Genomic DNA, 12,303 nt, shown 5'->3' with positions numbered 1-12,303 from the left:
TGTCAGAGGTGCCGGTGCGGCTGCACCAGCGGTTAGATGCAGGGGAGGTGCGGTGACTGCGGGTGCTGCACATCGAAGGAACGAGCAGAAAGGTGTCTACAGCAGTAACATGAATACTCCTAGCAACAGCGGAGAATCTGTATGCAGCCTAAACAGTTTTGCTGGTAATCCGTTTCCATATTAATGTTGCAGCCCCATGAATTTCACTGTAGATTCAGGGACAACATTTTGGAATCTTGGACACATGTTGGCGTATGTTTAGCAGAACAATAATTTTGTAAAAGTGATTAGATGCAAAAAAATGGTCCCCGAAAAAGGTAAACAATGTATTTATTTATTTTAAATACTCTCATGACATTGTAGCATTACAGAGAGGAGTGGTACAGTTGTGGTACATTGTTGCAGATGTAGGTTTTGAATGTAGATTGATCAGGGTTTCTGCCGATGGGTACGGGGAGGTAATTCCATTCTGAGGATGTCATTAGCACGAATGAATAAAAGTACAAGCTGGTGCAGCAGCTTGGCACTTCAACTTTAAATCGATGATCAAGACGTTATGATGATGAGTCAACATTTATTGGACCCAAAATAAATCGGTGGTGCACACAGGCACCATGTGATGAGATGTAGGAAGGCGCGGTAAAGAGAGCGTTTTTGAGGTCATGGTTAGCGAAAAAGATTTTATGAAAAAGACAGACGGTCAACTGCTCTTCTGCAAAATAGATCAGGAAGGTTAAGGGAAGACTTCATTACAGACGTACTGGAAGTACGAAAATAATTGGGGTAAGTAAAATGAGCTGAACGGCCCTGGATGGCCTCAAGAGAGGAAATGAGCACTGATGACGAAATGTGTCAGTATGCTCTAGCGTGTCTGTTCACACCTGTTTCCCTGTGGCCATTCACGCTATCGTTTCCCAGCTTCATCTTGTGTTTCTCTTCTGCTTGTGTGCCACGAATCTGCTAGTCACACCAAGCTTATGTTTAACCATTTGTTGCTCTCTTTGTAATCAAAGGCATTGCGCAGGGTAACAGCATTTCATTCTACTTATGGATGAATACCTTGGTATTCTTACAAAATTTACTTGCCTAATTTGTCGTCTTGTGTGTACATAATCCCAACCTTTCCTCTGCTGTCCAGGGAGCACTGTGGTAGGTAAATCACTTCTCAGTCCTTCCTCATCAACCTGGCAATTGACCACACCTGATTTCTCCCTTGTGCGCCAATGCGCAATAGTGGAAATGAAGACAGCTCTATTCATTGCTAACAGCCCTGGAAATGTACTTGTGGTTGTCATTAAAAGTAATGCATACGATCCTTGGCCACTTCCCCATAGTGTGTATCAGAGATGTATTTAATGAATACCAAAAACAATGACAACTGCCTATAGCTGTGGCTCAGTTTTTATGGGTGTTCAGCTAGTGAGAACAAGGTCGTGGGTTCGGTTCCCGGCCTCTGTGTCTGGATTTGATCCAGGCGAAATACAAGAACACTCATATACGCTTTGATTTATGTGAATATTATAAAGAACCCCCAAGTGGTCAAAATTAATTCGGAGCCCTCCACTGTGGCATTTCCGAAAGCCACAGTGTTGCTTTGGGATGTTCACAAATCAATCAATCAATCAATCAATGGCAACTCTAGCTTGAGCCCTCCTTGTTTGTGGAGGTGGCACTCCATGGTGGTGAAGTTGCAACTGGTGCTATTGTCCCCTGGATGTGGCACACCAGATACAGCCACATGATCTGGTGCGGGTCTTCGGGTGCTGCCCCTCAATAATACGACAACTACATGGGGTGTATTTCGGATGCGTTTCTGGTGAGGTACAAGACACTCACATTGAAATCATGGTTCAACCATCATTTATTTCAGCAACCATGTGGAACATTTCAAAACAGTTCTGCAGAGGCTCGCAAGGTGGAGGAGCGTTCATGAGAGGAAAAAATTATCATCCACATGAATGTAGCACAAAGCTACAAAGGAAACCCATGCGGGTTTCTCAGAAAGAACCCTGCAAAACTGATTTGCTACATTCTGTGCTCGTGTGGTTCGAGTTTTCGATTAATTTGTCCTTGCTCAGCTAAACCTCCTGGTTCGCTCATATGGTAAAGCTACTGTACTGGAAAAGCATTGGTTAATTGAACTCCTTATCAGGATGAAGTTTTCTTCAACTTTGAAGCTTTCTTTATGAGAGCGTCATATGGGATTCCATTGTAGTTTTGTGCTAAAATCAGGTTAACAAGAATTTGTCCTTTTTGTGAACCATGCGGAACATTTCACCTGTGCTTGCAGTATAGGGAAAGGTTATTTAAATGGTTCTGACAATGGCCTTGACGAGAACACAGACCAAGCAGTTATTACTTTATTGCTTGTGCCCTCATCCTACCCTTAAGCAGCATCTTAAGAATCCAACAGCTCTGCAAGTTGAGAAATAAAAAACAAATTAAGGCTGAGAGGTTGGAGATCCTACTTTTGCAGAAGAGGTTACGGTATCCTTGTATAATGTCTTCAGCATTGTAATTGAAGTTGAATGTTGCGTTGGACATATTTCAACAATCTCGTAATCCACGTGCATCCATCCCGATGGTGCTGTGTTGTCAATAGCACTCACCCATTTTCTGCTGCACCTAGAAACAAAATGACTGTGCCATTCTACCGATCAGCAGAAGACTGTGGGTCTGATTCCTAGGCGCATTTCTGTTGTGGCAGAATTCAAAAATGCTTGTGTTCTTAGATTTAGGCACATGTCAAAGAACTCCAGATAGCCGAAATTAGTTCAAAGCACTCCACCAAAGTGTCTCTAATAGCCAGTCTGGTGCTTTGTGGCATCAAACCCATGTCAGTACTGGTAGAATGCAAGGATTCTACATTTTTCTTTTCAACAATAGCAGTAAGCTGCCGGTCACGATTTCATAATGCCTGCCATATTGCCAACATATTTTTTTATGCTTATGTAAATTTCCTTCTCATGATCAGGGTCCTTTGCGAGCAAATAACCTAAACATACCCTTGCACAAATTCTAGAGACTGACCGCTGATCACGAATTCCTGCTCCCTTGCCAGGCTATTGAAAATTACCTTGATCATCTGCACATTAGTGACCAACCCTACTCTTACACTTTCCCGGATAAGGTTCTCAATCATTTGTTGAAACTTCTCCCCAGCATTGCTGAACAGGACAATGTCGTCTGCAAACCAAAGGGTTGCAGAGTTATTCTTCACTGGCCCTCACTCCTAATCCTTCCCAGTCTAATAGCTTGAATACTTCTAAACATGCAGTGAATAGCATTGGAGAAATTGTCTCTGTTCTTGATTGGTATTTTCTTCAGCTTTTCTTGTTGAGAATCAAATGTTCTTGATTGGTATTTTCTTCAGCTTTTCTTGTTGAGAATCAAAGCACACTAGCTGTGGAGCTTCATCGATATTTGCTAGGATATTTGCACATGCATCCTGTAGTCCTTGACTATTTACACTGCTGGCATCTTTGCTAAATCAAATGCCTTTCTGTAATATATGAAAGCCATCTAGAGTGGTTGGTTTAGTTTACAGATTTCTTACTTACCTGACTGATGATATGAATTATATGGATATCCATTGCAGAATACCTCGTCCTGAGGCCAGCCAATTCTTTTGGTTGATTGATGTCTAGTGCTGCCCCAATTTTATGGGGAATTACCTTGGTGAATATATTTTATACAATACTGAAAGCAAGCTAATGTGCCTGTAATATTCAATTCATTAACATCTCCCCTCTTATGGATTAGTATAACGTTGTCATTCTTCCAAAAGCAAAAGGGTATGCATTGAATACTGGCCGACTTCAATTCTGCAGTTGCTACATGCTCCCTAAAAAAATGTATTAATGAAAAGTCCGATATAATAATCGTATTTGCTTGTTTATCTTCTCGCAGGTAAGCTGATTGATCATATATCATATTTAAAATAATGGTGGTCGCTTTTAGTTTTGGTTCACAACGATTATCCTATTTGATAGAGCAGCAGATTATCTTATATATTCTGAAGAAAATTGAGGTGGCTGGCACTCACTATTCATAAAGTTGGAAAGTGAGGAGTGTGAAGTTGGCACTGTGTTGAGATTTGTTCACATTGTTCATGTTTGGTTATTAGAATTACAGGTTAACATAAAATTGTAGTCTTTCAAAATAAGCTTTGTTCCCGACATTTGCTAGCTTTCAGTGACTCTGGTCTTCGTGAAAATTGCGATAGGTGCATCTCGTATCTTCATAAATACTATATCTCCACTCATGTATCGACAATACAGGTGCTGGTACATGTATTTCCAAATGTATTATAGCACAGATACAAGATACCCAAAGAGCATCTTAAATAGTATCCGAGATACACGTATCTTCGATACTGTCCAGCACTGGTTCAGGCGGACTGTGGCTCTTTGAAATCCAAGGCTTTGTGCAGGATAACAGCATTTGATTCCACTTGTGGATGAATACTTTGGTATTCTAACAAAATTTACATGCCTGTTTGTCATCTGTGCATGCATAATCTCAACATTTTCTCTACTGTCCAGGGAGCGCTGTGGCAGGTAAATAACTTCTGTCCTTCCTCACCAACCTGGCTATCAAGCACACCCAATTTCTTGCTTACGTGACAACTCTGTGCAGTAGTTTATTTGTGGTTCAGATTTATGCATTCGATCCTTGGCCTGTGATGGGTATGAGATATGCATTTAACTAATGATAACAATGCCACCTAGCCGTAGATGTCGCCCTGTTTCTGTGGTTGTTCCACTACTGAGTACAAGGTCGCAGGTTCGGTTCCTGGCTGCTGTGGCTGCATTGTGATCAGGGCAAAATGCAAGAAAGCTCATATACTTAGATTTATGTGCATATGGAGTGCCAACTATACTGGGCAAATGCCCTATGCAAGTTTTTGGTGAAGAAGCAAGAAGCACTCACAAGATATGGCCTAATCAGATAGACTAACATAGATATAGCCAAGATGTACACTAATTAAAAGAGAGCAGACACACACTTTTGAAGTTGTATAAACTCTGACATGCTTCTTGCATGCAAAAGGATGGCACTTAGAAAAACTTGAAGATTGGAATACACCAACCTTATTGTTACACTAAAGTTGCTTGAGGTACATCCATGAAGATATTTTGTTATAAAGTTGAATGTCGGTCATGGTGTCATTATTGACACTATAATGATATTGATTTATAATGATTTTTTTTATAATGAATTCGATTTTAATTGAAGTCACATGTCATGGTGAGGGACGTAACTGGCAGTGTGTTTTATGTGGAGGCATTTGTGCATGCGAGTTTTGACTGTTTGGCTGGGAGTGGGGCTTCCTTGAGAGGAAAGGCACATGGCACTTGGTTTGAAATTTCAGCTGTTTTCACAGCACACAGTGCTGTAACAATTTTGAGACATGATTGTCAGTGCACAATTTATATGTTGTGCTTGTCTTTTTAAAGTGACTTGATTAGAAGCCCTTTAACGCCAAGTTGGATACATCGGTGCCGCTCTTCACTGAATTTCCGTGATGCCAACTTTTGTTGCTGTGTCCATTCGCTACTGGTTATGCATGGACTTTGACGTCAAGGTGGGGCTGCCAGAAGGCACAGCATGTCCACAGGGAAGCGAGAGAGGATAGCCCCATACATGACACGTTTTGGCTAATCGCACGCTTGCATAGTCATTGCAGATGAGTCACGGCCAACTTTTTTTTGCTTTGGACCTTCATTTAACATAAAAAAAATCTAAGATGTGCCGAGTTCGTCCAGCAGACATCTCTTGCATGATTGTTCCTTGTGTGAGAGATGAGAGATTTTGTGCCTAGGGGTGAGGGACATCATAGAGATAGGCTGCGCACGTTACATGGACATGTCAGGGCGTTGCTGTAATGAATGGTCTGTTCACAACAGGACACCCATACAGCAAGATCATATACATTGCATGTACACATACTGAAGTGTGGTTCACTTCTCATTCTTCTAGGCCTTCTACTAGACCCAAGTGGCATACTGAACTGTTTTCAAGGAGCAGCTTTCAAAGGAAATTGCATCAGCACGAGCTCCCCATGAAGTCATGCATCTTGATGTCTGCGTAGGCCAAGTTAAATTGTAATTGCTAAAGATGGGCTACAATGTTTTCTAAAAGAACCCTAGAAAATTAAACTTTCACTTTGCGATGACGCCTCAAATACAATACGCTGAAGTTTGCAACATCATAGTGTAAAAAAAACAAGAAAGAAAGCAGCTTTCACTTTTATATTTTGTTATGATCAACTTCACACTTAGATTATCTGTAGAAACTGATTGTTTCTCCTTGTTGGCCTTTCTGTAAGCTTTGAAGGCCATTATCATTCTGCAGATATTGTAATCTGAGCACTGACGACATATTGTAGAACATTTGCTTCCCCGAAGCAGCCGTTGCTGTAAAAAAGTAGATGCCAAGTCAGTGGGCTTATTTTAGCAACATATCGTCTTTTTCTATGGAACATTTAGTGACGTACTGTATAGGTACCAGATTCACCGTTATTCTGTCAACTCTTAGCACTTTTTCCATGTTCTTAAAGCCATTCTAAAATTCCACTTGGTAGCCACAAGGGCTTGCTGCATACAATGTCTGTAATTGTTAAAAGGCAGCCATGGGCTCCGTCACACCAAGTACCGTTGGATATTTCTTTCTACAGCCATTCACATAAAATGAGGACCGGTTACTGATGCAAATCACTGGAATATCAACAAAAGCAAACGTACATGGACTAAACCCAGGGCAGTGCATGAACTACATCCCCTTCAAGTGCAAATGAACTCTGCGCATCAAAAATTTAGCATCACTGGATTCCTTCTATCTCCCGAATGGATTAGAATGTTTAGCGTGGTTTATTCAAGTTTACAGAATGTGGACTCCATGCGAGAACTCTTTACAGGAAACCACCTATTTCATGTCTCAATATATGTAAAGCAATTAAGGCATACTAGCACCGCACAGCTGTCATTTTCACTAGCCATTTAGGTACAATACATACCTCGGCATGCACAATTTTGCACACGCACCTAATTAGGGACACAAGGAACTGAATATCTGTCGTTTAATGCACTGTCAAATTTGCTAAGCAATTGCTCACCTAATCAAGTTGTTGCAAACGACTGTGGTCAGAGGGTTGCTTTATATAACAGTAGCAGGCCTGTACAACTGCCATTTTGTTGACGTTGTTGCGATCAACAAATCTGCAACAGCACTAGCCTCCGATATGTATGCAGAGGTCATCACACTGAAATCTCCACGAGGACCTCTCGCAAACTATCAGACATGTAACCCTATAAACTACGAACTAGGTTGCAGAGATGCTCCCTATTGATCCTCACGCATCCAATTTTGCAGCATGCAGTGCATAGCATCAAAGATTTCCTGGCTGAAGTTGTGGTTACAATTCATAAAATTGTGTGCAAGGCAGGTTTGGTGGAGAAAGGGGAGAAGATATCGCCCAATTTTTCTTGACTGCCATTAACTCAACCTCAAGTGTAGTCTGTCGGGGACATGCATGGACCCCAGTAATGATGCTACATCTTTAGATGCAGCAAACTTGAAACAGCAACTAGTGACTTGGCAGCGAACTGTTTTTAGATATTTTTCAGTGGCTTGTAAATTTCCCTATTAACGATAGTATCCTTGCTTATTTGCACTACAGAAAACCTTGCAACTGAAAGTTATCATGTGGAGACCCAATGTGCAATACATTCCTGCAAACATATTTATAAATCTTGATGGAACAAAAAAATGGGAGTCTGCAGGTATGCAAACAAAATGCTAATGATTAGAATTTTATCTTTTAAAAAGTACCTGGAATTTTATATACTTGCTTGGATACTCGCATGTATGATGTACTCTTTGCCTACCGTAAAAAGCAAGAAATCAACACTGAAAGCAATTGTGCTACATGCGCAAACTTATGCTAGCATTGCATGGGTATGAACATGGCTCAGCCAGTTCAAAGAAACAGTCTGATAATGTGGATATATACTGTATTTTAGTGCTTGTAATATGCAAAAGGTACCAGCATCGCAATTCGAAATGTGTTGCATGAAATACCAAAGCTGCTTATGGACATTTTACATAAAGAAAGCAGTATTACAAGAGCAGGAACGACATTTTTGGCAACCTTTAATTCAAGTGGAGCTGATGTCTTTGGCAGCATTGTTTTGAAAAGCACACTGGAGTGCAACTAGTGGATGTTTTTGAACATTGCATTTTATCACTTCAAGTTAATGGCAGTGCTTTAAACAGATAATAGGCCTTCCCCAAACCACCAGAGCACAAATATAGAACACTCATTCCTGTAAAATAGTGAACACATTTGATTTCACAACCATTCCAATGCCAAATGGCATGCACAAGATTTACCAGTGCACTTCCCATATTAATGTTGAACTTTAGCAAGCTTGCTGTTGAGCAAGTCAAACTATTCTTGTAATTGACTAATCACAAGATTGTCACATTCACTTCAGAAAGACTAACAAATAGGTGGTGTAGGTCAATTTCTGCCTTCTTACATTTCAAGCTTTACACTGTCACACTTCCAAGTTGCACATTGCTGGGCATGCATAATATGACCAAGCACAATGACCACCACACAAAAATTACACGAGCGATTTTACGAGTCAGCTCAAACCAGTGCCTTTACAATCGCACAAGTGTGAAATTTACAGCAGAGAACATTTCCTAGAGCCAAGGTATATACAGCCAAATTCCGTTCACTACACAAGGTTTCACTGCCACCGAACACACTCCACTCGCACATCGTACATCACATTCACGCACCAAAAGCAGCACAGGCAAAGATTTGTGACGATGAGAAGAAAAATTTATTCTTTGAACCTGACAAACTGTACAACCAACTCTATATTAAGTTCTTTACAACAAATGACAGTATGTGTGGTGTGTCAGAAAAAAGAAACAAAAATGTGAACTTATCCAAAAACGAATTTTGACAGCACAAGGATAAAGGGCGCAGAGAAGAAATAGCAGAAAAAAAGAGAGGGGGGGGGGATGGGAAAGATACCACTGGGTAGGGAGAGTACACAATGCAGGGGGATGTCTTTGTACATCAGTCCCAACATAAGTTAAAGCAGGAATAGTGGTGCTGGTGGCAGCAGTAGTAGTAGTAGTAGTCTCGGGAACTGCTTGGTCCCCACGTACATGTGGTGAACGGGGATGGTGGTGGGATGAAGGAGGGGGAGCTTTTCCTCTTTCCGTCCTTATGTCTTTGCGCACTTGGTGGGGCGTGGCGGCTGGGCGCTTGAAGATTGGCATCTCATGCCGCAGCCTCCTCTGTGGGCGCTTCCTTGGCAGCCTCTTCTTCCTTCTTGCTCTCCTCTACCTTGGCCTTCTTCTCGGGAGTGCCGCTGACCTCATCCTCCAGTTTGTGCTTCTCGGCCTTCTCTGTGGTGGCATCGGACTCCTTCTCGTCTTTCTCAGGCGTGGCAGCAGCAGCAGCAGCTTCTGTGAAAGCAAGAGTAGTTGCGTGAGAGAAAGGAATTGAGTCCTACATCCTTGCCTTCATCAAACATTGCTGCACTTGCGAAGTGTATGAGACAAGCAATTAGTACACAATCATGATAAAGCTACAGATCAAGATGTCAGCCACAAACTTAATTCATGCATTTACAATTATTTCATCAAGGTAGTGCAGTTGCCCCTCAGACTTCAGGCTAAATCAGTCCATGACTTGCTACAAACACTGAATGGTCATTGAAAGGCCTCCATTGTTTTAGCCATGCATGGCAGCAACTAAAAAAGCAGGTACGGTAACATTTCATGCCACGAGTTGTGTACAACTACTGAGCACACGCACACACCTCCATTTGCCTTGGGGGCCTCCTCGGGAGTCTTCTCTGGCTCTTCCTTAGCTTCCTCTGCACTGTCGCCCTTCTCTTCAGCAGCAGGCTTGGTCTCCTCCTGAAACAAGTGGTCAGCATTATGGATGGAACCACGGCCAAAGCTTTTGCACTGCGACGGCAGCAGGGTTGCACAACAAACGGACAATACTTGTACAATGGCAAATGTAAAGGTTTGCATTGCAAATCAAGAAAAGGATAAGCCTTTGAAATAGTGACGTTTTCCTACTGCAACAGCACTCTGCTTCACTGCAATAAAGCACCTACATGACCAGCATTAACGCGCGCTTCGAAACGACTCGCCAAAAATTGGCGAAATCCTGCCTTACGGGCAAAACGTAACGAATCACTAGTTACCGTTTTCGTCTCCGCCACCTTCTCCTTTACTGGCGACGACTCGACGTCCTTCTTCACCTCCTCAGAAACCACCTCGGCTTGCTCGGTGCTGCAAAAAAAAAAAAAAGTAACTATTGGTTTTGCCTTTTCTATCTCCCTCCCTTAATTCCGTTAGGATAACGTGCGGAATCTCACAAATGTGCTCGCTCGTATGACTCGGCGGCGCAGATGAGTTTACGTGGAAAAGCAAAAAAGAAAAGGGTCGGCGCGACGGGAAATCGCTCAGACTGCACCGCTCAACACGGAGCGAGTAACCAAACAGCGGCGAGACATCACACGATCGCGGCGGCACGACGCAACGTGTGCTTGCGCCGGCGGCATCAAGGCCAGACGCATAAGTTACGCCGAACGGCTATACCTAGCTAGCGAGCTGTCGCTCGGTGCCGTGCGCAATGCCGGACAAAAAGAAGGGTAAAAAACAAAAAACAAATTATCCACTGACGCACGCAAGGCTTCGCTCCTCATGCTCCTGCACGTGTATGCAGGCAAAAGCGGCTCCAGCAGACGACCAATATGGACCTCCGAAACGCCGCTGCCGACCGCGCACGTTGCTTCCGCAACCGATTTACGGGGCCCACATCCCCCTCACCCTCGAAAGCAGACAGAGTTGGCGCGCGCGCACGCTTTTCAAAATGGCAGAATAGAGCGAAGGCTACAGCACAAAAAAAAAGGGGGGGAGGAAGAATAACAAGAAAATAAAGCGACCCGAGCCCCGGTGTTCGACTTGGCGCCAAAACGCGGCAGCAGTGGTCGGCGAAACGCCGGCCGGCGAGGCTTAACGATCGCGCGCGCCGGGGCACGACGATGCAACGTCTGGCTCCGTAAAATGCCCCCGTCACGAATGGCACCGCGGGCAGCTGTCGCGCGAAAAGGGCATTCCAAAACCTGTCCGCCGGGAACACATGCGTCGCAGCAGCTCTCCGCGGACGTCAGCGGCAGAAACAATGGGCCGCCGTTTGCAGCAGCCGTCTCGCTAAACCGGTGTGCACCCAGTGGCGCGTGGTCGTTACCTGGTGCGAGGCTCGAACGGCGCTCCACCGGGCCGCGCTAGGTTTTGCTGTACTATCGTTACTGGTCACGACCACGACGTAGCTTTCGCATCGGCCGGCCGCTAAAAGGGCCGGCGAAGTAGCTCCGCGGATTCTATCCCTCTCGCCTTTACCGCTCGGCCTGCCGCACAATGAAATAAGTGGGTCAAACGAAGCCAGCGCTACCGCAACGGCGCGTATTTACTGCCGCACGAAACTTCCCTGAATTAACAGCAATTTTAAGTTAACGAGAGTGCCGGGAACAAGTTTGAAGAGTGGGAACTGACAAAGCACTTTGTCCCAGCATTAGGCCTAGCTGCCGGTCGCGCCGGTTCTACTGTGGACCCGGCCGGTTTTTTTTCGCATAAATGTCACAAATACGCGATGATTGCGACTTTCATCGACTTGAAATCAACTTACCTGGGCCTGGAGCGTGTGGCTGGCATTTTCTGGCTGAAGATGCGGAATAAATAATGCGAATAAACGAAGCACACTCAAACCAACGCGACGGAGCTACGCACACACACGTATCACACTGTCGTCACTTGAATGCTTCACAAAATGGCGGGACAATGCTTTTATACCTGAACTCACGTGGTCGATAGACTCCAATCAGCGACGAGCCGGTAACCTCGGCCGTCCAATCAGCGCTCGGAAGGCTTCGCGCCAAACGCTGCGCTATGAATTACAAGCGGTGAGGCCGGTGAGGCCAGTGGGGAGGTTTGTAGAAGAGCGAAAAAGAGAGTGAAAGCGGGACGGGATGCGGAACGCACGCGCACTCCCTCTTGCGATCCTTGCTCTCCTCCTCCACCCGAGCTGCGCTATGCCTCTTCACCTATGCCCTTGGGGCAGCGGAGCTTTTTTTTCCAGTCTCTCTCACCTTATTCCTTCTCCCACTGTGCTGGTTTCTTGAAAGACATTCCTCCTTTCTTAAGTTCTCCCTCCTTTTTCTGATACTTCCTTTCTTTTTTGCAACGCCAGCGTTCTTTCTT

At 44.1% G+C, this 12,303-nt stretch overlaps 1 protein-coding gene across 2 annotated transcripts; it reads right to left on the bottom strand.

Annotated features, from left to right (window-relative positions):
- Positions 1 to 7,998: 7,998 nt before the first annotated feature.
- Positions 7,999 to 11,885, bottom strand: LOC142579732 (uncharacterized). 2 transcript variants are annotated; one of them, XM_075690241.1, is made up of 4 exons: positions 11,732 to 11,885; positions 10,245 to 10,332; positions 9,849 to 9,948; positions 7,999 to 9,489 (listed from the first exon to the last, which is right to left on the bottom strand). In XM_075690241.1, exons 1-4 carry the CDS (start codon positions 11,755 to 11,757, stop codon positions 9,305 to 9,307), a joined length of 399 nt encoding a protein of 132 aa, XP_075546356.1. In that variant the 5' UTR covers positions 11,758 to 11,885; the 3' UTR covers positions 7,999 to 9,304. The 2 variants fall into 2 exon arrangements, with proteins under 2 accessions (XP_075546356.1, XP_075546355.1); XM_075690240.1 differs by having other exon boundaries at positions 7,999 to 9,492; positions 11,732 to 11,884.
- Positions 11,886 to 12,303: the final 418 nt, after the last annotated feature.

This window comes from Dermacentor variabilis, chromosome 4, assembly GCF_050947875.1.
Source record: "Dermacentor variabilis isolate Ectoservices chromosome 4, ASM5094787v1, whole genome shotgun sequence".
NCBI classification, from domain to species: Eukaryota; Metazoa; Arthropoda; class Arachnida; order Ixodida; family Ixodidae; genus Dermacentor; species Dermacentor variabilis.
The sequence above is the reverse complement of the archived record's forward strand: the minus strand, read 5'-3'. Positions and strand labels throughout refer to the sequence as shown.